This window comes from Epinephelus fuscoguttatus, linkage group LG5, assembly GCF_011397635.1.
Source record: "Epinephelus fuscoguttatus linkage group LG5, E.fuscoguttatus.final_Chr_v1".
Lineage (NCBI taxonomy): Eukaryota > Metazoa > Chordata > Actinopteri > Perciformes > Serranidae > Epinephelus > Epinephelus fuscoguttatus.
In genome coordinates, this window is record NC_064756.1 from 3,322,852 (window position 1) to 3,347,369 (window position 24,518).

The 24,518-nt window shown below is 42.1% G+C and overlaps 1 protein-coding gene across 1 annotated transcript; it reads right to left on the minus strand.

Annotated features, from left to right (window-relative positions):
• dlc (deltaC) lies at nt 1–22,726 on the minus strand. The gene is made up of 10 exons (XM_049576248.1): nt 22,427–22,726; nt 21,778–22,020; nt 21,458–21,518; nt 20,724–20,981; nt 19,361–19,552; nt 14,247–14,416; nt 13,783–13,999; nt 3,238–3,988; nt 2,856–2,970; nt 1–1,541 (listed from the first exon to the last, which is right to left on the minus strand). Exons 1-10 carry the CDS (start codon nt 22,475–22,477, stop codon nt 1,536–1,538), a joined length of 2,064 nt encoding a protein of 687 aa, XP_049432205.1. The 5' UTR covers nt 22,478–22,726; the 3' UTR covers nt 1–1,535.
• Nucleotides 22,727–24,518: the final 1,792 nt, after the last annotated feature.

Below are 24,518 nucleotides of genomic sequence, written 5' to 3' on the forward strand. Positions count from 1 at the left end.
TTAATATTATTTTTTCTAATTTATTTATGAAAAAATATATTTCTTGATTCGGACTGAGACATTAGGCACATTAACATAGACATATATACAGTTCTCTTTCATAAATACAAAATTATTTACAGAGAGCAAAATTAAATAGGAAAACTATCTTCTTGAGGATCTGTACACATTGCATTGTTTTCTTAAATTAAGGAAGATAGTACAAAGACACGACTTAACAGGAACAACACGTATTTTTGGTATCAAATGGATTAGCTAAAAAAAATAAGAAGTTACAAAAACAAACTCTCTTTGGAGTCCTTCACTGATGTAAAAGTTCCTTTTTTTAGTGTAAAAATAAAACACCCTCAGTTGTGACTGTTCAGACGTTCAACACGTCAGCTTGAGTCTTGGGAACGTTGCAGAACAACAGCAGGTGTCTTTATTATTCTCCTGTTTACTCGCTGTGACAGCAGTGGTCGATGAAGGCAGCACGAAAGAGAAAAGGCAGCAAGTTTAGTTTTGATTCATAGTAACATATACTTCGAAACAGGAAGACAAATGGAAAAACTGATTTGATTTATAAGATGAATCCAGCTTGGCTGGACCTTCATCCAGCCTGACATGCTCCACTTTTCTGTTTTATTATTGTCAGAAGTTGGATTATCTGTTCATGAGGTGAAAATGTAGAAAACAGCTGGTTATTAAGAGGTACAAATTCTCCCCGATTCACCTGACACATCATTTAGACTTAGATTTAAGGCTTGGACTGGAACAGTGTTACGATGGATGTCGAAAAGGCTCCAGTGGATTTTAATGGGTTTACTGGGATTGTTAAAACAGGATTTGTTGCAGTTTTTCACAATGAGAGGCACTTCAGAGATTGTAGGATGTGATTGTAAGGCTGCTGTAGTCCTCCTTCTAACAGGCCACAATGTGAAGCTTCACGTTCAAACACAATAAAAATAATAAAATAAAATAAATTGGACGGAGTCACAAACTGTCCAGTTCAGCTTTCAGACAGGAAAAGTTTAAGGTTGTCTGACCTCAAAATAAAACTTTCTGTCTCCCATTCCTGTAAGCAGGTCCTCTGATGATTTGATTGACATCATGTGAGATTGTACAGGAAACGGTTGCCACGGTGATTAGGGAGCATAGCAAAGGCACCGGTCTCTCTGATTGGCGGACGATTCAGATTCTTTACATCCTCTCATTCACGTTTGATCCAAAGAAAATTCAGATATACAGACAGGAATATTATATTAGGATTTAAGGTATAAAAAAAGATAAATAGTGCAAATGATGCCGGACATTCACTCTTTCCTCTTTTCTCTCCTCCGCTGAATCATTGTCATCCAAATATTGTCAATGTCGAAGCAGAAAAGGATTAAAAAACAAGTCCTTTCTTTTTTTGTTTCTTTCCATTGAGCAGCAGTAATAAATATTAAATAAAATAATGTGTGTTGGATAGATCCTCTGGGGGAACTGTCCTGGACAGAAAATATTCCAGGCCTGCAGTGTAAAAGTTCCTCCGCTGGCGGTCTGAAAACTGGAGGTTATACCTATGAACGAGACAGAGAAACAGCAGTTAGTCATCGGCGTATGCGATGACTTCTTCTAGGTCAAACTTAAAAACATGCCATCATTTATAAAACAGGAAGAGAAAAGACTCATTTTAAAAAAGCAAGAGTCACATGTCAAAGTTTAAGTTCCTAAAACCTGCAGAAAATGTGAGCTTTTCCCCAAAGATCCATGTCCATCGTCCTCAGACGGGTCAGAACAATCACAACAGTTTGTCTAAAATGGGGCGTGTTTCAGACAATTGAGCCCTCACGCTTAATGCAAAATACGTGGTGGTGACATCAATTTTATGCCTGCTCCCCTCACGCCGAGGACACAACAGCAGGCATAAACCTGGCTCACTAAAGAGAAGTAGTGCTGAGGCATTTTTTAAACCAACATGGCCGCAGCTGTTGTGAAACACTATTTTCAACTTCTGATGGAAAAAACGGCAACATGTACATGTTGATGTTACACCATCACAGCTCATCTCTGTGCACTGTGGTCTGTTTACATTTGTCCGTCACTCAGCACTATTTTGTGTTTCATTGCTCCGGTTGGTTGTGGGTCTATCTGCTTGCATGCAGAGGCATTTTGGTCTGCGGCCATTGTTAACACCCCTTGGCAAAAACAAACTGAGAGCTTCACATTTGACTTGCATTTGTGATTTGGTCTGGCGATGTCGGGCCAATTCAAGTCAGCATTTAGACGCCAATAAAAATGATGAAAACATATTTTCATTCCAGTCTGAGATAAACGAGAAAATGTGGGTTAATAAAGCAATATCAGGCCCATAGATAGTAGTTATATTATTAGACCATTATCAATCTCAGCTGAATAATTTATAGTGTCAGCTACACACTGGTTTAATAGGCTACAGCTGATTTTGTGTGCCCAGCACTGGAGAGCTGTAATTAATAACACAACTATTTCTGCAACTTTCTGATTTGACAGTTGCCTAGATTTATATATATATTATAAATTTTATTTATAATAGAACTTTTGATGAATGGCTCAGTGTGCAGAGGGCATGGTAGTTAAAACAACATGAGTCTTATTTTTCAGGGGATTATCTGATGCACTTGTAATCAATTTTGTTTGCAGAAAATCTGGAGACTGTGAGAGAAAGAGACCAGTTCTTCACTCGCACCAGTCATATTCTCTGACACTGGCTGTGTCGATCTTTCCATCCAGAAAAAAAATGCAGTGAACAGTGTAACAAACCAAAGGTGAGATAAGTCTCTTATGAAACTCCTCCAAAAATACATAAATGCACATTAATGTGTGCGTGGTTGTGTTAGTTGACGTGTCCTCACCTCAGTAGCAAACACACACTGCTCTATCTGCTCTGGGATGATGAACACTGGGTGATACAGACTGTCTTTTGCAAAACTTAGAGGAGGGACGATGATGGACGAATCACACTTCTTACTGTCAGAGAGTGGGAGAGAGAGTGAGAGAGGGTTGGTACCGTGGCAACAACAAAGATTTTGGACGGAAATACTTTGTGAAGGTGTGTGAACACTGGACTGATCAGATAACAGACGACAAACATGCTGCGACTTGTCTTCACAGAACAGATGAGATTTCAGAGAAGGGAAAGTAAAATAGACGAAAACAGGAAAACACACACGCATGCGCACACACACACACACACACACATACACATACACACACAAACCATCATCAGGTCCTTACACATCAAACTTGCTCTTGGCCAGGCGCTGCTCATCTTTTGCCAGGTTACAGTCCGCCATTTTGTTTTTAAATATGGACATGTTGTCGCCACCGTTCTCCACCAACGCCGCGTCCTTATTGGACACTTTAAGTTGTCCTCGCGGGATGAGAAAGGCCTCCTTCTCTCTCAGGCTACCCAATGGAGCTCCAGGTAAGCTCCCATTATAGGGTCCACCCCCACCGATTACCGCGTTGCGGTTGTTCACGGTCTCCAGGTCGTTCTTCACGGCTGTGGTCATAGCCGCTAGCTCCCTGCCCCGGCGGAGCTGGCGCAGAATGTGGATGGCAGCTAAGATCAGCAGAGTCAGCGTCACCAGGCCAAGGGCGATGGCAGCAATAAGCGCAGGAGGGACGTCGCCACTCCCGGGCGGTTTTGCAGTCGGCCCTGTGACAGGGTGAGGGAGTGAGTACTCACAGCGTGCGCCCATGAAGCCTGGCGGACACTGGCACACGGGGCCAGTAAAGTGAGTGTAACACGTGCCACCGTTATCACAGGGGAACTGGTCGCAGGGGCTGGTGCGCACGGAGCAGTCCTTACTGGTGAAGCCAAGTGTGCAAGTGCAGGTGAAGTCATTGATGCCATCCACACAGGTGCCAGCGTTGCGGCAGGGGTTGCCGGCGCAGTCGTCAATGTTGGTCTCGCAGTGAGAGCCGGTGAAGCCGGGCCGACAGCGGCACATGACACGCTTACCGAGGTCCAAACACTGAGCACCTGCAGAGAGACAGACACAGAAAGGTTTTAGTTAATGACACACAAGTCAAAAAAGTCCTGTGCACACCAAAACAGTCTTAAACAGGTGCGTAGGTGGGGCAAACACCGTCATGGACCTTCATCGAGTCATGGACCTTCATCGAGTAGAAACCTGATGATGGTCCATGACCGAAACGATGTAGTCTAATAATAATAATTTAACCTTTTTCTGCAAGTGCAAACAGTGTGCAGTTAATGACACACAACCGGAGGACAGGACAAAGAGACAGACAGATGATATGATTGTCATGCAAAACACAAGTACTGCATTTCCACTGCATGGTGTGTGTCAATCCTTTTTTGGGGTTTTTGATTAGCAAAAGCTGTGGATTGTACCAGGTACCTGGTACTTTTTTAAACGAGCTGAGGGGTTACTAGAAGGTTAAGTTAAAACACTGCAGACTGCTGATTGGTCGGAGAGAACCGACACTAGCACAGCATGGGACATCCCGCACAAACCAGCCACTTTTAAACAGCCAAGCTACCATCAATAGCCACTGGAGTTTTGTGGATGTTTGTGTTTTGTCGACTGTACTGTGCATTATGCCCTACAATTGGTGAAGTTCAGACGTTCCTCTGTGTAGCTGCTGATGAAAGGATTCAGCGAGTGTCACCTTGAAGATAATGTCACAGCAGTTTTACAGGGCATCACCTTGGTAACAAGGGGTGCTATCTGCAGTGTAAAACAAAGTGCCTTGTTCAAGTTGAGCCGTGAGCTGCGTTGAGCCGAACCATGCAGTGTAAATGAGGCCAAAGATGCAGGTTTGATGTTTTATGTTGTAATCTACAATCCACCTGGTTCATGGAAATCAAATCAAGACTAATTATCTTCTTGGGGATTTTTGTGCAAGATTGCAATACAAATAAGCGCTTTACAAGAAAAAAAGTAGATGCAGTCATGGAAATGAGACAATATCATCCAAATAAATTGATTAACTGTAATAAAATGTAACAGTTAATAATAGAATAAAAGAAATATGATCAGGGAGGGGGTGTTCTTTTCACCTACAGTAGCAAAGTCAAAAGTTTGGGCACATTTTCATGTGAATGGGAAAGTGTTTTGACTGGTGCCATATGTAAAGCTAGAAAGATAGTGGCTGAAAGTAAGGCGCTGCTGACATGATAAAGATTCCAGAGTGCATCTAAAAAGGCTTAAATATCCGAAGAATCAAAAACACACACAAAAAACAACACAACTGTTAGCTTGTGGTCTGGTATTCTACGTGGAATATTGAGAGGTGCCTTTCTTTCAGTGCTTATCGATGGGGATAATGTTACTGAGTGACACATAAGTGTTAAACTGAGAATCATTTGCATATCTACTAAAATTTAATCTAATATTTACTGGTGATACTTCTCCATAGGTGCATGTAAAACAAAAAAAGGTGACCAAGAATGGGGCCTTGGGGGACGCCAGAGTATCTCTGCCAGCCTGAACAGATGAAATACTCAACCAGAGTCTAAAACATCTTACAAGTCTGTTAAAAAGTTCTGTATAGTGTAAATAACTGCACCAACAACAGTGTTTCAGTCTTAAAATACCAAAGTCAAGAGATGAATACTTTTTAAATGCTGCAGAATAAATTTAAGTTATGTCGCATAAAAACAAAATAATGATTCATCTTTCTTTAGGTCTTACGAGTGGTGGTTGATCACAAAAGCATGAAATAAGTAACAGATGTTTTTTTTAGATGTTTCAATCCAATAAAATCCTCAAACACAAGAAGAAGAGTTAACAACAGAAAACTCTGGCAGAATGGAGGGCAGCGAGAGGGCCAAAAAAACTTGTTTATAACATCACTTCCTCACAACAGATGACGCTGATCAGGAGAGAAATGTGTGTGTGATTAGAAACATCCTGAGGAGATGTTTTTCGCTGTCAGTGGAGTTTACTGTTAAACACTGCAGAGATTTGTAAGTTAAGAAAAGACCTAAAGCCCACCAAACACTTAACTGACTTACTGGCTCTCGTTCATTGTTACAGTTATTTTGTTAAGGTTATTAATGATCTCTTGGTTCGGCAGAGACCTACATTTTGCAAACCAATACTTTCTGTATGACTTTTATTAAGAAAGGGTGACTGAACTTCTGAAGATGTCTTTAATGGGGCCTGTGGGGTCGACTTGGGGCGACACCCTGAAGCTCAAACTGCAGGCTGAACACTGCAAAAACAAATTCTACTCAAACATCAGCTCCATATTTGGTTGTTCTGTGCAGCTGCTGTGTTGCAACACTGTAAACAGAGTGGGCCAACAACCAACCACTCGGCACTTATGAGGGTCTTTTTTTTCTGTCTGTCAGGCTCACTGAGAGGCAGGAATGATTGCAGATTGAAGATAAGCAGGCGGCGGTTTCTACACGCTAATGAAGACCTGAGGGAGGACTGAAGACTGAGCTGCAACCCTAGGAGACGACTCTGCTCAGCAGGCAAGCGATAACTGTATGTTAATTGTAATATTCTGCGATAAAGGTTTGTTTTGTGATGCCAGTTCTGTCAGTGGAGCCGCCTGATGCAGATTATCTGTCTGCTTTTCATACAAAAAAGACAGTTTGACTCGACTGGATGCCCGTCTGACATGTTAACAGGTGACTTAACAAAGTCTAAGAGTCTATCTGCACCCTTCTTTCTTTACTAAAACATCCTCTGAGTAACAAACATCTCCTAATAATCTCACACCTTTGCAGTGAATAACATTTGCCAAATCAGGCGCATCAGAAAGTTATAAAAACATTCCCATTCTTAAAGTTTATTACTGGTGTTTTTGCATTCTTTTTAATCCTATTTCCACCAAATCTTTTACGGTTTACTTCTGAACATTCTCCAAACCATTTTTTCTTCCTTCCAGGCCACCTTTGGGTGCACCTCATTTTACAAAGCTGTCAAATCAACTTGCAGAGACTTGAAACTTGTTGCTGATAGCAAATCTGTCACGATAAACACACAATCATTCTCACTGATCTAATATTCGATCTGCACGATGCATTCATGAGCCGTAGCTAAATCAGACATCCTACACCACTAGGAGCATTCATTAAGTGTGTTGTCAGAAAACTAAACCCATGACAGCAAGACAACACAGTTGACTTGAAAAGAATAATGTGAATTTGTCTTGCCGCTGACTTTCACTTGCAATTACCCACACCTGACTGAGAGTTCACACATCCAACACAGATGAACTGTGCTGACTATGATGGATTATCGCTCTGCAGCAAGTTTCAAGTATCTGCAAGGTGATTAAAAAAAGACAAAGTGGCTCCCTGGAAGACAGGAATTCAATCCAAAGCTGGACGGTATGCCTTGGAAAGCGTTCAGCAGTGATGTAAAGCAAATGTTATTTGCTGTAAATGAGTTGCGAAAACACCAGTCCAAACAGGACACACATTTTGCGTGCCAAGACGAGGTGCAGCAGGCTAAGTGATCTTGTAAAACTCTTTTGGCACACAAGAAGATCCAAGCATTTCCAGAGAGAAATGAGCCGTGGATCAGTTCGGCGCTGCATCAGGGCTGGATTCCTGCCCAAGATGTGTGCAACAAGGTAGACAGAGACAGACAGACAGAGCGGTCTGAGAGTCTCCAGGGCTGCTGCTAAAACAGGCTTGTTTAGGACGACAACAATGAGGACAAACATGTTTGTGCTGTCAGACAGAAGAAGACGGGACATGTTCACAGGCTCCTACGTGACAATCCAGGAGTTTATCTGCCCTTTGACACACACACACACACACACACACACACACACACACACACACACACAGATATCTGATGTGAAGCTTTAAACCCAAACGTCTCTGCATCCATTCACTGGTGGAAACGATAACCAAGGATCCAAACAATCAAACTGTAGCTGAATTTGATCAATAGCATATGTCAGTCAGAGTCACAGCTTAAAGTAACTAATCAAAAACGTGTTTTCATGCCCTCCTCAAATTTTGGGCAATGCTCCTTTAATAAATGTTTAAAAATCCACCATCAGCTGAAACACAAACTCAGAAGTGTCAGTTTTGTTTGGTCACTTATATCCTTTTCTTTCAACACAGAAACACTTAGTCATGCACCAACAGAACATCCTCACTAAACACAGTAATGGAAACAAGACACTAAATGACTGAAAAACCAAACATGCTCACTGTTACAGATTGTGTTCTCTCTTTAAAATGTACTTACGACTGAATGCTGTTTTAAAGCTAAATATTATCAGGTTTTGTACATTTTAGCTGTGCAAAAACACCTGCAGATAATGCACACAGAACTACTTTAAAGTTATTACCAAGGGATTGTTAAGAGGTGCTCCGAACTGTATTAATATGTCTCAACCTTTACTTTCTCGTTTAGAGAACAAAAACATCAACATTAATGTAGAGCCTGCGATGAAAAGCAACATAAAGGGTGCAGAATTTAGTGGCATTTTATGGTGAGGTTGCAGGCTGCAACAAACCGACTACCCCTCTGCTCACCCCCTCTGTGTGTAGGAGAACCTATGGTGAGTAAGTTTCAGGTAACATAAGAACGTAAAAGGCCCTCTCTAAAGCTAGCTATAGGTATGTCTGCTCTGGGCTACTGGAGAAACATGACAGTGGAGCATGTCAGGCTTTGTAGAAGACATAACTGGCTCATTCTAGAGTCATAAAAATTCTTAGTTTCAAGCGATTATAGACTAATAAAAACATAATTATGAATATTATATTCAATTTATGCTAACAGATCCCCCTAAATTTCTGCAGTATTAATTGCGGTGTTCCACAGGGCTCAACTCTTGGGCCACTTCTCTTGTGTTATCCTACACATCTCTACTTTAAAAGCCTCTTTGTTCAACAACAGATTTTACTTAATAACTGTGGAGTTTATCTACATAAGCTATTGGTTAAAGCTGCACTGTTTTGAAGCACAGTGTTCTCTTTCGCTCTGAGTCTTCACGCTGAAACAAAGGTCGTTGACTTTGTTCAGCAATGTAACATGGACCAGCTCCAACTTGAGTCCTTGTTATTACAGGTGGCCTATAAACCGAGGGTAATCACTATCTTTTTATGTTCATACCAGGTCATTACTGTTATTAAATGATACACTGCTGCAACTTAATCTAACAGCAGACATGCTTGTTGGTTGCAACAGCAACCTGCATGAAGAAATTCACCCAGACGTTGCTCAAAAAAAAAAAAAAAAAATCTGAATTTTAAGAGAAACTGTTTCAGAGAGTAATTCATAATTTTGATGATTTGTATTTTATGACAATCCTGTAAATATGAATTTCATTATGTGGTCATATGTGAATTTTGTCTGTTAAGTTAGTCATATGTCTAACGTGGTGCTGATGATGTTCCTGACACTGCTACGCTGAGCCACCGTCAGGGTACAACACTGACACCATCCAGCAGCCAAATGCTGGATGGTGTCCAGCATTTGGCTGGCCACTTGGCCTGTGGACAAATATGTTTCACCCTCCCCACCATGCTGTACTGAGGGCAAATTCCACCATGGTCATGTGGTCATTAACAAATTAATCATTAATCAGTGATCAAATTCATTAATAAACAGCTGATTGATTAGTTATGGAGTCTGGGGTAATTATGATTCAAAAGAAAAGTTAATAAAAGTTAAAAACGCTGATCTGTTTCACAGATCCACTTTGGTGGCTTCTTAAAGTGTTTTCATTGTAACTGTAAGATGTTAGTGTGTTAATGTATCAGAACTTCTTTTTGCTATATTTGTTCATCAGTCTTTTTTGAAACAGTTTGGCATATTGAAACTGTTTCGGTCTCATTTCTGAGCTCATTATCAGTAAAATGAGATTGCTCTTGTTTCCTGAGCTTGAGAGGTGTGGAAATTTCTCCATTATAAAATGCACTGCGATGCAGACGTGGACGATTCTACATCAGTGCAATGACTGAACATAATCAGGAATTTAAACTATAATTAGGCTTACATGAGAAAAACCCAACCCCAACGACCTGACCATTAATCTAATAATATTATTTTATTGCGATAATATGTGAAATAACAGCCTTCGTAAAATTAAATCCTAACATTGATTGTTGATTTTCTAGTCTCAGCTGTACAATTAAGTTGTAAAGTTACCTTCAGGAGGTAACGCCTCTTGCATTGAATTGCGGGCAAATGTTTTTTTATATACATATTTATAGTTATATTGTCAGCAGCAAGTAATAAAAAACACGCCCAGTACTGAAAGCAGACGTCTGGGAACATTTTGTCTTTTATGAACTTAATAGGAAGCACGAACTGGACAAGATGCACACTGTGTGAATCTGGCCCATAAATGTTAAATACTTCCAACTTTGCTGTCCAACTCGGAGAGTAGGAAGAAAATCACCAAAAGTAAACAGTGTTTCTGTCTTTTCGACCTGAGCACTGAGTTTGTATGAAGAACTTTGCTCTGAGACAGTCTGGAATATATCTTACAACAAAAATTGGCCTGTGAAACGGTATTAATTGCAGCGTTCCACAGGGCTCGATTCTAGAGCCATTTTTCCTCTGTAATATTACCAGTATATATATATATATATATATATATAAATATATATATATTTATGCTGATGACACACAACTGTACATCTGTGTTTCTGTGTTTTCATTTGAGCCAATAAAGACAATCATTCTGGGGTACATTAAGAACTTATTGTTGACTCTTACCAAAGACAAATGTGCCCTCTGTTATTTTAGAAACAATAAAAAAGGCTAACAATGTCTGTTTCAGTCCAACAAGTTATTAAAGTTTTAATAGCCAGCAGATTACTGTAATTATAATTATAGTATAGTAATTATAGTATACATAGTTTGTGCAGAGTCAGATTGTAAATCACTGATGTTCTAGTTCTCTTTGACGATAACCTTTGTTGGGGCATAATTTAATCATTATACCAGCTTGTTCTTGTAAATAGTTTGATATTGATTGACGTTGAATGAATAAATGATTAACTGAGTGAAAGTCTACACTTCATGATATACAGCCATTCATCCAAGGACATCACAAGGCTAAAAAACAAACGATAAAGGCTACACACTGACGGGCTGTGAAAGCATCGGGTGGTTTCACAAAAACAGGGATGTACACACTAGTGTTTGATGAACTGTGAAAAAAGTCCCTGATGGCCTGAATGTGTCTAAACAGCCTGCAGCAGGTGGATCCAGTCCTTGAAAGTTTAGATCTACAAACAGATTAACTCCCAGAGAAAAGATGTGCAGGTTTCAAACACCTTGCGCCCTCCAAAAAACTTCCCTCAGAAGGGTAAACTGAGTGCCACTTATCTTTTCCTTTACCTCGGCTGAGTAACATTTAACATTCAATTTTTGCGCTGTAACTAATAATTATTTTCGTTATCGATGAATACACACAATAATTTCTTGACTATAGTAGTGAAGCATGCCCTGTGTTATTTCCTGGAGCCCAAGGTAACATCTACACACTATCTTTTATCTGGCCAACACTCCAAAAGTCCAAAGATCTTCGGTATATTATCAGTCACGACAAAGAAAAGCCTCAAATTCTTACATTTAAAAGAATGAAACCAGCAAATGTTCTGCTTCTTTGCTTTAAAAAAATATTAAAATGATTGTTTGATGATTAAAATAGTCGCCAATTAATTGGTAATTGACTAATCGTTGCAGGTCTGCTCGTTTAAACAGCACAATGAGGCTGTGAATTCTAGTTCAACTACACTGAATTAATGATTAAGTAACCCACAGCTCAGAGTTATCAACACCTGTATTGTTTGTCCTACCAGGAGTAGGAAAAGGACACTTGACCCACTTGGCAAGTCATTGTATCTTTTCTGCTGATGAGATAAGCAATGATCACTTAATCTACAACTATTATAAAAGTTTAAATAGCTGTTACAAATGTGTTTGCGGGTGTGTGCAGAAATACTGAACAACTGTGCATACATTACAGAAGCTTTGTACCAAAAGCAGTTCGGCATGTTTCCATCCAATCAGATTTTAAGTCACTTGAAGCTTTTAAAAAGTAGAGATCAAGACGGACTGGACAATAATTCGCCTTGATATCTTGCTGTTGCACTCTGCTACTGTGCCCTGTGATTTCACTCACTGTTTATAGCTACAGAAGCAAAATACAACCACCTTAAAAGGTGCAGTTTGTGATTCTGGATAACTTTGTTGAGTCTTATTCCCAGGTTGCCAAATACTGGCGCCCGAAGCACCAACCCCAAAGCGTCGGTGTTTGACAGCCTGAAAATGAGACTTAGCCTAATCCTTCTCCAGAATCACAAACTGCACCTTATTACGCAATTCAGATATCTAATGCTCATGTCTTTGGACAGAACGTCCTGTGCATACGAGTGTGGGTAAAACGGTCTGTTGCAAAGCTACAAGGCAAAAAGCCAAGATTCTTAAGACGCATCAATGTCTGGAGCTGCTTCACCGGGAAAGAACAAGAGACTGATTCCGGGAAGAGGATGAATGGCGGTTGCCTTCAAGTCTGCACTTCTAAAAAAGTCACTGACTATCACAGCGTCGTATCAGCCATCTCTCCTGAGCTTAACAGCTTGTTTTTTCTTAACTCACAAATCAAAGGCTCGGCTGTTGTTTTGTGGCTTCTGTAAAAAAGTAACCTCGCTGGCAAGTACTGACAGGACTGTCCCAAAAAAGATCTGGATGTTTCTGATATCACACCCCTCAGATATGTGCCATAACCTCCATGTTTTTACTCTTTATTTAACCAGTTTGCAGCATCAGATTAATTCAGATGAGACTGGATCAGTCCCACAAACAAGACGTAAACAGGTCCACTCTGGCCTCACTGACAAACAGACTAAACGCAGGAAATGACTTTGCAGATTCTGCCTTCAGTCTACTCTGATTCACATGATGCAGTCTGTGTTAGCATGCCATTGGCAGCCAACTTCAGACATTAATCTTTATTCCTATCTGCTATCTGCATGTTATTGTTTTCAAAATCCCCGTCGCTGCATGAATCTACCCTCACATGGCCAGACCTATTTCCAGAGGACGTTTTCTGTGCATGGAACATAAACAACAACCTTGGAGCTTGCAACCTGCACGTTAAAACATCTCTTAATATTTATGTGGTTATCAGTCGTTTTTATATCAGCGCTCGCCTCCCACATGCAAATGTTCCACCAAAACAAGGTTCCCCCTACACTATTTCGTGAGAGTGCTGCGGCTGCATCCAGGGCTTAGCACCACCCAAGATGATTGTGATTGTTTTAAGGAAATACCAAAAAAATATAGTGGGTTTTTCCCGCTTTATGGGAATTTTTATGGGTTCAGGCAAACCTTTCTCCAGCGCTGGCACAGCAGGAGATAGTTCTTACTATGCAGGACTACTTTCAGTGTTATGGCTGACAGTTTAACACCAGACAGATTGGTACTGGAGTTGGGGTTTTGGTGTGACTGGTTCATGATGATGCTTTTGTATTATGTTCTTGCAAAAGTGATTAAAAATGAGTTGATATTGATGAAGACCTGAATTCCTGATTTTTTCATCTCAACCACCACCTGCACACCTGACTTTATTATTCATATGTTGCACTGACAGTTGATAACAAGTGCTCACTTACATGAACTTTAACAATGTCACAGTTCATCTTTCATTCTTTAATAACTCTAAAGCTACTGTTCCTGTCAGGGGGACAAGACAGAAAAAATACAAAGCAGCAAAAAAAAAAAACATCACCTATATCAGAGGTGATAGGGGTGCTTTCTTTTTTCTCATGACTTGACAGAGTTAAAATAAATGCAGCAGGTTACAGGTGGTTCATACCGTTAGCGCAGGGATTGCTGCTGCATCTGTCAATCCTCTTCTCGCAGTTAGAGCCCGTGTACCCAGACGGACAGTGGCAGCTGTACCCGCCGGAGACGTTCTCCACACAGGTTCCTCCGTTAAAACAAGGTCCGTCTGCACACGTCATGGCACTGATCTCACAGTTCTTCCCGTAGAAGCCTTGAGGGCACTCACACGAATAATCGTTCTCCATATCCTGGAGGAGAGATGGAAGGAGAGAACAAGGTCAGGATTGGGTTCTTTATTTATTTTTCTTATGTTTCTGTCTGTTAGTAACTATAAAGTTCTGCTGCACTCCTATTGAAGGATTCTGGAAAAAATCTCTTTGCTAAATGACTCAAAGTCGATAAATGAGCATCTCTAAGTTTCAACAAAACCCTCCTGAGCTCAGTAAAGATTGGAAAGTCGACAGCTCCATCAGACGTGTCGGTGCGATGGCTTACTTTGCAGCTGCCGCCGTTCTTGCAGGGGTTGCTGTCGCACTCGTTGGTCTCGATCTCGCAGTTGTTGCCCGTAAACCCGGGCCGGCAGGTGCAGGTGTAGCTGCCCTGACCGGTGTTGGTGCATGAAGCTTCGTTCTGGCACGGCTTGTGGTTGGTGCAGTAGTTCAGGTCTGGAGTTTAGAGACAGAGTGAGAGTAACGGCGAGGTTTGGTTAATGAGTCAGCTACCAGAAGATATAAAAATATTCCTTTTGTGTAGACGTGTCTTTTTATGGCTAAAGTAAACCTATGAAGTTATAGAGATAAAATGACTCCCATTTTAATTTTTTTTAGCACTAAATCAAAATATTGAGGCTTCGGTACAGTGTTTGTGAGACAATAGAAACATGTAGGTAATGATGATATAGTATATAAGGTGGGTTCCTGCTATATGCAGGGCATCAACTGTTGTACACTTGCTGCTTTAATGTTTTCTTGTGTGCTGTATACAGTACGGGACTAACTGTGGGTTTAAAGGGTTTTACTTGAACAAATATTGTCTTGTCTTGTTTGTAGTAAATCCTCCCAGTGACAAAAATCAAAATCAAATCTACAGAACAACGAACAAAGCCATTATAAACAGGCTACAATTTACCAAGAGGTGTTTTAACAGCTGGCTGGCTATGACCGTCTTACACTCTCACACCAAAACGTCTGCAGCATAAGTGATAAGAAAACTATGTTTTGTCTACAGAAATAAAGTTTGCAAGGGAAGGAGGTGCGTGGTGCAGGTCATGTAAAACGTGAATGAATTATCAAGAGTTTGTGTGTTGTTGTTTTTTGCATGGATCTCAGATTTATTTTATGGGTTGAGAATGGTAAATGCCCGATAACGGATTAAATGAGAAGATTACGTTGTGTAAAACTTAACCACAAAAAAGCGCTACATAGCAGACAATTGTGCTGCAGATTCACATCGCCATCAGCTTTTTACTTATAAACTTTGCAAACACAGAGCCAGAAACCCTGTCCCTAAAACTCAGTCTGCTCAAACTTTAACAATATCTGAATATCCAATGTTCTACTTTCACTTGTCGTCCATCTTAGACAGACAAATGTTGGTGTTTCCAGATTAGAAAATGTGTCAGTTTGCTCCTCTTGGTTCCCAAACTTCCAGCTCCGTCTTAAACATCACCATAACATCTGCAACCTGAGGGTCTCAACCCAACTTAAACCTCCTCATGTAAATAACTACACACACACCAACTTGTAAAACAGCTAGCAGTTATTCGATGTCTTCTCCTCTGACCTCCAGGTAGTTTGAGATTCATTTTAATGCTTGAAAAAGTTGTATCTGTTATGCCTTTATTTTTGGAAGCATGTAAAGTCTCTGAGGTTTTAAATGCTCAGCGGTTTGTAGATATATTACCACCTATTCAAACATCCTGCCAAGCGTGGATACAGCGCTACTGAACATGACTAATTCCAATCGTGAAATTTGGAATTGGTATTACAATAAGGTTATGGTTAGCTTGTTTATCCTATGAATACTTGGCATTTTAGAAATATGCTCATAAATGTAATGTTTTGTTTAATTTAAGCCAGTGTTGTTTTGTTTTATGTTGCGTATTGTCATCTTGGCATCACTGAAAATAGGGATCCACCCCTCTGTGTGTTCCCCAGAAGTAGATTAAGTTTGAATGACTACATTTTTTTCTCAAGCTTTTTAGGTATAAGGGGTTCCAGCATTACTCCTTGAAGAGACAGGAGAGTGTCAGTTATAACCTACACTACAGCTTAAAATATGTTCATTGGCTAAATCCAACACATCGACATCGAGATGGGAACTGAAATGTTAAATCAATACTTAATAAATAAATAAATAAAAAAACATGAAAACACTAAAGATGTTTTTTTTTTTGCTTACTGAGCAAATGCGATGTCCTTCTGAAGTGAAATCGATCAGACCGTGTCGGTTTTGGGAAACTTTTTTTTTATGCAGACGATAAACCGCTTTACATTCAAGTAAAACTTGCTGACACAACAAATCAATTTATATAATCTATAAATGTGTATTTTATGTTTAAATCATAATGTTTACATACATTTTTATTCTGCAAACATAGTACTGTATGGATATTTGCTTTTATTTGGATATTTTCGTTTTCTCTCACTTTTCTTCACTACTGCAGTTTACTTTTACTGTCCTTCAGATCTCTGTCCAATATCATTGCTATAGGTCTGAAAACATTGCCCCAGAAACTCAAGTAACTCCGTCACTGAAAAGCCTTGATGCAGATTCTTTGCCTCAATGCTGCGTTAAATCCATACAGGTGATTATAAGTATGATTATTACTGTAGCACAACGTGCTGATGGAGTGGAGAGGAGGAGGTGGTTTGATGGAGCAGATTTAAAAATGGAGGAAGACAGAGATAACAAGGGGCGAAGAGAAGAGTCGGGCCAGAGAAACGTTTAGGAAGCTGAATGAAAATGAAACTCTGTGCTGTGCGTCTACTGTAAAACTGGATCATGATGCATAATAGATGGAAGTCAATGCTTCAGCATCTCAGCAGAAAGCGTCCTTTCCACAGAGCAGACCCGACATGACGTAACATTAACGTAAGCATTTCACATAAATCAATGCGACTGCTAGTTAAGATGAAGACTCTTAAAGGATTTAAATAAATTATGTCTGTATGTGATGACTGGTTGAGTAACGTGAGTCACTACAGTCGATAGCTGTGCTTCTGAGAGTCTAATTTACTTATTTATTTTTACATATTATTTAAATAAATAAAATAAGTTAAATAAAGTTATTATTGTTATTACTAATATTTTATTATTTAATTTTTATCTATACCCATTTTTATAAATTGCTATTAAAAAAATTACCAGAGTGACTGAAGGTATATTCATGGTCTGAGTTTGAGTATCACTGGTTCATCTAACCGTGTCCAGAGGCATTTTTTTAGTTTATTTATTTTACATTTTAAAAAATGTCTTCTTCTAAACCCAGAATGTAATCTGGAACTTAAATGCACTACATGAGTTTACTTTTGATGGATAATATTGTGTTTAATTTTTTAAAACAGTAAATGTACAAAATATTAAAAGATAAGACACGTCTGTTAAAAGGAACCAGTTATTGTTTCCTGTTGCTCTTTAATAAAGCAAAAGTATTATCAGATTACTTATGAATTGATGGATTAATCAGCGGAATACTCAATTATTAAATTTATGTTTGATTAATCAATATAGTAATAAATCTGTGGTGTACCACTACAGATGACACATAACAACACGTGAATATAAACGAGATGTGAACTGGTTCACAGATTAAACAGAGACTATCATGGTGCTAATGTCGCCTGGGGAAATAACTCACAGGATCACACTGGTGTTCTGCTCTGTTTTGGTCATTAATACAATATTATCAAAGCTTTTTTCTTTTATTTCCGATTCCTTCCAAGAAGTTTTGTTTCATTTCATGGCTGTTGCAGAGATCTTAAATTTCTTGCGACAGTTATGATAGTCGACATCACATTATCAAGGAGCTACAACCTGGTGGAGGAGCTGGTGGTAGACTCCGACTTCTGAGAACTAACAGTCAGCTGTTGAACAATGTGCTCACGAGCTATGATGGCAGGGTTAAAAAAAAAGAAGATGAACAATTAAATGTGTGAATCTGGAGTCTTTATGGATTCAATATGTCTGGCGTAGTTTTCCTGCACACATGGAACGTCTCAGTCCTCAAATTCATTAACGTTATCACTCAACACTTAGCTCATCAGTGCCAGGACAAATAGTCTGAAACCTCTATTTTTGATTTCCAGCGGCGCGTTATCAACGATCATCGATCAAAGTGCCTCTGGTGAGGATTGGATGGAACAGTGTTACTCAAATTACAGACTGTGGGCCAGACTGGATTCACACTGGGAATTGTTTTTGCAGCAATGTAAGCATGAATAAGGTGATGGAGAGCATAAAAGGCATCAAACTAGCTTGTTTATCCAGAAACCCAGAGGAGGATCTCTCAGACAGATATTACTTATAAATGTTTGCCTATTAAGCGGCCCCTGGCCTCTTGTCATTTTGCCATAGTGGCCCCTGGGCAAAGGTAGCTGAGTATCTCTGGGACAGACCTACAACCAATCAGAGCAACCAAATGTAGCCCTGAGCAAAAGACAAGCGTGCAAAGATGAGCTGTGATGGTGTCGCATCGATACGTCTGTGAACGAGTGTCGCCGTTTTTGCCGTCAGAATTTTAACTTCTACAGAACGTTCCACATCTGCTGCAGCCATCTTCAACGATGCTCGATGCTCCTCTTTGCTAAGCTAGCTCCACGTAGGGTCCCCGGCGTGAGCCAGAAACAACATCATCAAGTATTCTGAGTAAAGCAAGAAGGCTCCACAAGTCATCATTAATCGCCTAAATCTCGCCCTGTGTTAGATTGTGATTGGCCGACCCGCCTGAGGTTGGCAGGATATTTATCTGAACCAGACGCATTGGCCGGAGGAAACAAAACATGAGCTCACAGATTTGTCTGGCTCAGAGGCAACATTAACACAACCGAAGACATGATGTCGACTGTGTTAAAGAATCTACGATTCGAGGTTTCATGTCTCTGCATGTTGATACGACTAAACAGGAAATGTTAAAGTTATATAAGAGAAAGAAAAGGAGTGAAACATCAGAGCTACAGACGCAGAAACAACGATATAATCCTCTCTTTTTTTTCTGTTCAGCTGCACAGCAGCTCTGCCCTCTGCCCCCCTCATCAACCCTCTGATTAACATTTTAATGAATTTTAATTAACGCCATCTGCAGTTGTTACTCAACCACAGCCAAAGCTGAGAACGGACCAGGCAACATCTGGAGTCTGAGATGGTGGTTGGCTATTTAAAGGCTGGTTAGTGACATCATTTATGGGTCAGTTGTTTGGTTTAACAGGCAACGTTTGGTCTGCGTCTTGAACTTCCTGCTGAGCGCTAAATCCTAAAATGCTTCTTTTTTTTTTGTCTTAATCTGTGAGAAAACTGACAGAAGCACACGTGTTTTTGGGTGGGCTGGTGAATGAAGAGTCAGCTGCCCGTCAACCTGACAGGCCGGGGTTGTTTTGGGGGGTTGAACGCACCTTGGTCACAGTACAGGCCTCCCCATCCCTCCTTGCAGTTGCACTGCCAGGGCTGCTGGCAGGTCCCGTGAAGGCAGCCGGGGTGTCGGGCGCACTCGTCGCAGCGCGCGCCCTGCCAGCCCTGCCGGCACACACACTCCCCCGGAGACTCGCAGAAGCCATGCCCCTCGCTGCACCCCGCTGCACAGATGGCTGATGAGAGGAGGAGAGGGAACGCAGGGAGGCAGGGAGGGAGGGAGTCAAAGGAAGAGAGGGAAAGGGAGAAAGGGGGAGGAAGAAGGAGAGAATATTACTATGAGTGTGTGTGTGTGTGTCGTGTTCTTCACTCAATCACAAAACAACGTCCCCTCCCCTCTCAGGGCCTCACACACACACACACACACACACACACACACACACACACACACACACTCCCCTACAAGTGCTTGTTAAGTACTGAACGAAGCAGCTGGCCCACACAACAAAAGCAACACATGCCGTCTCTTTTCACGCAAGGCAGCGCACATTAAGCTCCAGCGCGTGTCCCTGTTAAAACGGGCGGGTTGGGGGCCGACTGTTGAGCTAAAAACAAAAGGAGCAGACCTCAGAGCCAACACACACACACACACACACACTGGAAACAACAGAAGCTCTAAGATCTCTCTTTTTTTTTGTCTTCCGCAGCCACCAGGAGCAGCGACAGCGTTGACAACTGCTTGACTTAACAATTTCAAGGCTGCTGGACAAAAAAATGAAGCGCCAAGGGTCCTATTCTCCACCCCCCCACCCCTACACACACACACACACACACACCTCCTCCCACACAGTCTGAAGAAACGTTAGGATAAAAACGGAGGGAGAGGAGGTGGAGGAGACTCACTGCTGTTACAAATAAACATTTTACAGCCAGTTTTGGTTCCGTAGTTGGTCTGGGACTGATGTGGTCTGCGGTCTGAACTTTTTTTATTTTAAATTTAAAATAATCTGCACTGCTGTCTGGAGAGCAAAGACAACAAGCAATGAAACGAAACTCGAAACTTGACACTTAAGGCAACTTCCTACTGAGTTACAGGTTAGAAATAAAATCATGTTTAAGTCTCAACAAACTTGTTGCTGAAAACTTCCAACATCTCGTCCTTACAGGAATATTACAGGACTGTGTAGACATGAGATTAAGACACTAGAGCAGATGAAACACTCTCCAGTGTCACACAGTCACTACTAGCTTACTATCAGGAGGTGAAACACAGATTAAACAACTAACTTAATGTTGCAGCAACACAATACAATATCCCATGTTGGATTATTTAGTCGCTGAACAAATCACAGATACAGATGGCAGAGACACAGCGAGCAGCAGTGAAAGGTCATCGTTCAGACTCACGGTCAGAGCAGTACTCGCCCCTCCAGCCCTCCAGGCAGCGGCGGCTCCCGTCGTCATCGCAGGTGTAGTGGCCAAAGGTGTCGTTGCGGGGCCGGCAGTAGGCGGAGCAGGCCTCACCGTGGTAGTGCTCAGTGCACACTACGTGGTAGGAGTAACGCAGCTCGCTCTGGTTGCCAAAGTGCACGTCCTGGGACCACTCCTCCCCGACGGTCAGCCTGCGGCGGGTCGCCAGCCGGCTGATGAGGTTGTTTTGGTTCTCTGGGTAAATGAGGGAGGAGATGGGGACAGTTTTTACTGTGTGAGGTCTGATTATAAAAGATATATCCTGAAGATGTGTTAAAACAGGTCGAAGAATGCAAGATCACTTTCAGGTTTTATGATACGCCTGTGGAGAGTTTATGTTTGTCTGTGGCTGAGTTTCTAGAGACCTGACTTTCATCTCCTGTGGTGTCTTCATGATGTTGCAATGAACACACTGACTTTACAGCAGGCAACACAAACTTCTCGTGTGATAAAACCTCTCATGACAAATCTGCAAAATGCACAGATCTGTATCATCCTCTGTGTTCAAATGTAAACAGACAGCTCACACCTGGACTCCTGCAATAAAGTTGTGTTTACTTTCATCAAACATGAACTCTTCTCTCTGGACTGAGTTTTCAGAGGGAAAGAGCGCCGCTGTCGCCGCCTGGCGGTGACGCAGCGACACTACAGCAGCAGCAGCTGTATTTTACCTGTGGACTCGAGTCCTGAAGACTCCGCATTCCAGGCTTCAATGATCAGAGAGAAGGTCCCCTGAAACGAGAGGATCCATTAGTGACCAGGTCTGTCACACACACATGTTTCATCCTGCAGGAAACTCATTCTTATGTTGCTCAGCTTCTACAAAGTAAAAGAAATTCATAATTCTTGTGACAAACGCCTCTGAATGTGACCTGTGAAATAACTAAGACATGCTTTGTAAAGACTAATGTGAGCCGCTCAGATCACTGCAGGACTGAAGGTGATAAAATTCCGTCTTTTAAAGACAAACCGTGTGATTTTCGTCACCTACCGGCCACTTGAAGTGAAAGGGCACCCTGATGGGCGCGCTCCCGGAGATGGAGTTGGAGTCGGCGCCGAAGATCTCTGTGAGCGCGGTGCCGTACGTGCACGGCGGCTCCGGGTTGATAACGTCCTGCGAGTGCTTGAGGCACACGCGGAAAAATATCTGGCAGTCCCGGGACTGGTAGCGACAGACGCCGCGGGAGCTGGTGAAGGAGTCGATCTTCAGCTCGAAGACCCCGGAGGTGAGGGCCTGAGGAGGGAGGAGAAGGGTCAGTAACGTGTCACCTCATGTGCAGATATAGAAATGCACAAACGACAGAAGCACAGACACTCAGTCTGTAAAAGCTGGAAAATGTTCAACAATAAGCTGTCCTCCTTTCATTTCTGCAGACACTGGTGATATGTGTGACTTCAGACTCTCTGTGCTGCATCATTTACAAGTCAGATATCCATACATATGAGAAAATAAAATATAAGTACTTCAGGTCCTGTAGAAATTACGTTAAATTGTAAAAATAGCTCAGCGCGCTGCGCGTAAAAGCGCACGTGTCCAAACCCCGCGTCCCCAGAAAGAGCGGATAAGAACCAAACCAGCGCAGCTCTGAGGTGAAAAACACAAGTTGAATTCCTGTGAGTGTGCTGTCAGTGCTACTCACCGTCTGCGCTGATACAAACAGCAGGAGACACGACACTAACAAACGCGCCATGGCGTGTCGGCACGGAGCGTCCAGCACAGAAAGCTCCGGAGCTCCACGGAATAATAAGTGCGTAAATCCAAACGGGTCCACAGGAAACAGACACTGGAGGAGTAAAAATTCAACAGGCTCCGCAGAGAAACGCGGCTTCACGGAGAGAGGTGTGTGTGATTGTGTGTGTGCGTATATGTATGTGTGTGTGTGTGTCCGCGGGCTGGATGGAGGAAAATAAAACCACGAGAGTAAAGATCCGCTCGGCTGCTGAACTCTGGACTGTAACAGCTGCGTTACACCTCCGCTTTATACTGCGGAGGAGCGGGGGGAGGAGGAGGGCTGTGCGTGGGGGAGGGGAGGGGGGAGCGCTGCAAAAAAAAAAAAGTCCACCTGAAGGAAACTCCTCCTCTGCCGCCGCTGCCGCTGCTGCTGCTCAGAAACAGAAACTTTTAATTCACTTCTTCAGTCAGTCTCAACTTCCTGTCCAGCAGGAGGAGCGCCTTCAGCCTGCGGGCGCACATTTTACTACAAATCAGGTGCGGCAGTTTCCGATCAGTGCTCACAGCGCGCCACCACTTTATTCTTTTATTTTACATGATTGATTTGAACCTTTCCAGGCAGCTGAGACCTGCACAGACATGAGTGAAGCTGCTGTGAAACCCAGCGTCATGGTTAGGCTTCAAGTCTCTGCGTCCTGAACACATGAACTGTCAGTTAAAGCAGCGGTGGAAGGTGGGACATTTCTTGCAGTGTGGAGTGCCGAGGAGTCTTCTATCAACCCTGCATGGTAGCAGGAGGAGGGAGGAGGAGGAGGGAGGGGGGAGTAACAGGGGCCCCCGCTTTGATTCGCTTTCACCGCCGAGGGGACAATTACAGCGGGGCAATAGAACAAACTGTCAGGCGACAGCAGCAGCCTGAGCGGCCAAACGCTCCTTTTACTGCCTCCCCCCGGTCAACCGGAGAGCGTCACACACACACACGCACACACACACACACACACACACACACACACACTCCAGTCATTTATAAACCTTCCCACACAAAATTAAACACAGATTTTTGATACCAACTTAGGGACTGTTCTTTACTTATGAGAGGAGGATGGCCGGGGTGTGATGTCATTCGTGTAAATGGTTCATTTTTGGCCAAATTTTAAATGAAGACGTACAATAAAGTGATTTTGGTGGAATGTCACTGTTATAAGCTCAGATGTCGTTTTGTTTTTTCTTTTGTCTGTCTGTATTTTTATGTGTCCGGGGTTGTTCTCATTCCAAAGTCGTCAAATCTCGCCACCTTGTCAGTGATTTCGGCCTCAGACACTGACGCCTATAAAGCCACCTTTCATGGCAGTATGCTTCTCGTCATCAAAGTCCAGTGCTTGATCAGTGATTCCCAGCGTCAGGTGTCAACGACACAAACCTGTCCTTTCACGTCAGCATGATACGTGGCCACTACATGTTGGAATATTTTAACCTGCAGCAAATGATCGGCTGGGACACACTGCTGCCCACGTGAGCAGCTCTGCTCAGGGTCTCGGCCAACCTGGTCTCACTCTGAAGTCATTGAAAACCAGTGCTTGGTCAGTGACTTCCGGTATCAGACACTAACGAAAAAGCTGCCCTTTCACGTCGGCATGATGAGCATTCTGCGGCATTAGCGGGACACACGGTGGAACAACAACAAAAGTTAAGGGGATGGAGGTCTGAGTGGGGCGGGTGGAAGGGTGGTGGACAGGTCCAACAACCACTGACTGTCAGCCAGGAGGCTGGTGTTCACTTCCTGTAAGCCAAACCCTGTTCTTTTGTCCTGGACGCAACCACGTTTTTGTTGGACTGCTGAAGCTCAGATGTGGTGACCTTTTCATCATCGTACACAGTGTGTCCAAGGACCGTCGGACATTTTAAAATCAAATGACAAGTTCTGTTTTTTACACTTTGTGGCTGTGATGAATGGAGGTTTACATGTTCCTCCTCTTAGTCAGAATAAAGAAACTTGGGTCTCTCCCCAGTGCTTAAAAAATATTTGACATGCCTCCTCCTTTAGCACCTCCTTCTGTCAT